The following is a 1,073-nucleotide window of genomic DNA, read 5'->3' on the forward strand; positions in this document are numbered from 1 at the left end:
CTTGAATTACAGGTTCTAAATTTCTCTTCTCAGAAAGCCAAGTTCAACCTGTTTGGCCCTGGCATTCTCATTGCAGGCTCTGCTCATCAAGGAGAACAATGAAGGATTCTGTGGAGGCACCATCCTGAATGAGTTCTACATCCTCACTGCTGCCCACTGTCTTGACCAAGCTAAGCTATTCAAGGTGAGGGTAGGTAAGTGGCACCACACTCCTCACCCCTGCAGGTCCCACTGTCATGGCCTAATTTTCAGAGACAATTAGAACTGATCAAATTTGTTGGAAACACTAGATAAAATTACTGGAATCCAGGCTGCGGGGGGGCAGTTTCACAGATGAGGAAGAGAAGGGACAAAAGGAGGAGGAGGGGGGAGAGGGGGAGGAGAGCATTAAGGAGGTGGGGGAAGAGAGGGAGAGGAGGAGGAGGGGATGGGGTGGGAGAGGAGAGCTATAAGGAGGAGGGGGAAGAGAACTAGGGAGGAGAGAAGGAGGAGGGGAACGTTGAGAGGGAGGGGAGGAGAGGAGAGTATAGAAGAGGGGAAGAAAAGGAAGGAGAAGGAGGAAGAAGAGAGAAAGAAGGATGAGAAAAAGAAGGGAGAAGAGGAGGAGGAAGACAAGAAGGCGGAGGAGGGTGAAAATGAGGAGAAGAGTGTAGGTAGGAGGAAAATGGGCAGGTCTAGTCAGTCTTTCTAAGCTGACAGGTCTCTATGGTCCAATCCAGCCCAGTTCTCCTCCCTCATGGTCCTCACTGAGGCTCTTGGTGTCCATGCCCCAAGGGCTGGGTCTCCTCTCAGCGACCTTTCCTCTGGAGAGCCCTCCAGAGCTCCCATCTGCGCACTGAGTCTCTCTGCCCCTTATATTTTTGTGTGGGATTATTTCATAATGTCTGTCCTTCCCTACCAGACTCTAGAGCTGTCCGATGAAAGACACAAGTGTGAGCCACATGCATTTTAATGTGCTAGTTACATTAACTTTTCCACTATACATTTTAAAAGTTTACAGGTGAAATTAATTTTAGTAATATATCATATTTAACTCAAAACGTCCAGAATGTTTCAATAGGGAATCCATTGTA

The 1,073-nt window shown here is 48.1% G+C and overlaps 1 protein-coding gene across 1 annotated transcript in view; it reads left to right on the plus strand.

Annotated features, from left to right (window-relative positions):
* F10 (coagulation factor X) overlaps nucleotides 1–1,073 on the plus strand; it is a 44,496-nt gene that overhangs the window by 2,763 nt on the left and 40,660 nt on the right. Inside the window, exon 2 of the mRNA XM_015567562.1 lies at nucleotides 77–194. Coding sequence (XP_015423048.1) covers nucleotides 77–194 — 118 coding nt within the window. The remainder of the gene's footprint in view (nucleotides 1–76; nucleotides 195–1,073) is intronic.

This window comes from Myotis davidii, unplaced genomic scaffold, assembly GCF_000327345.1.
Source record: "Myotis davidii unplaced genomic scaffold, ASM32734v1 scaffold444, whole genome shotgun sequence".
Lineage (NCBI taxonomy): Eukaryota > Metazoa > Chordata > Mammalia > Chiroptera > Vespertilionidae > Myotis > Myotis davidii.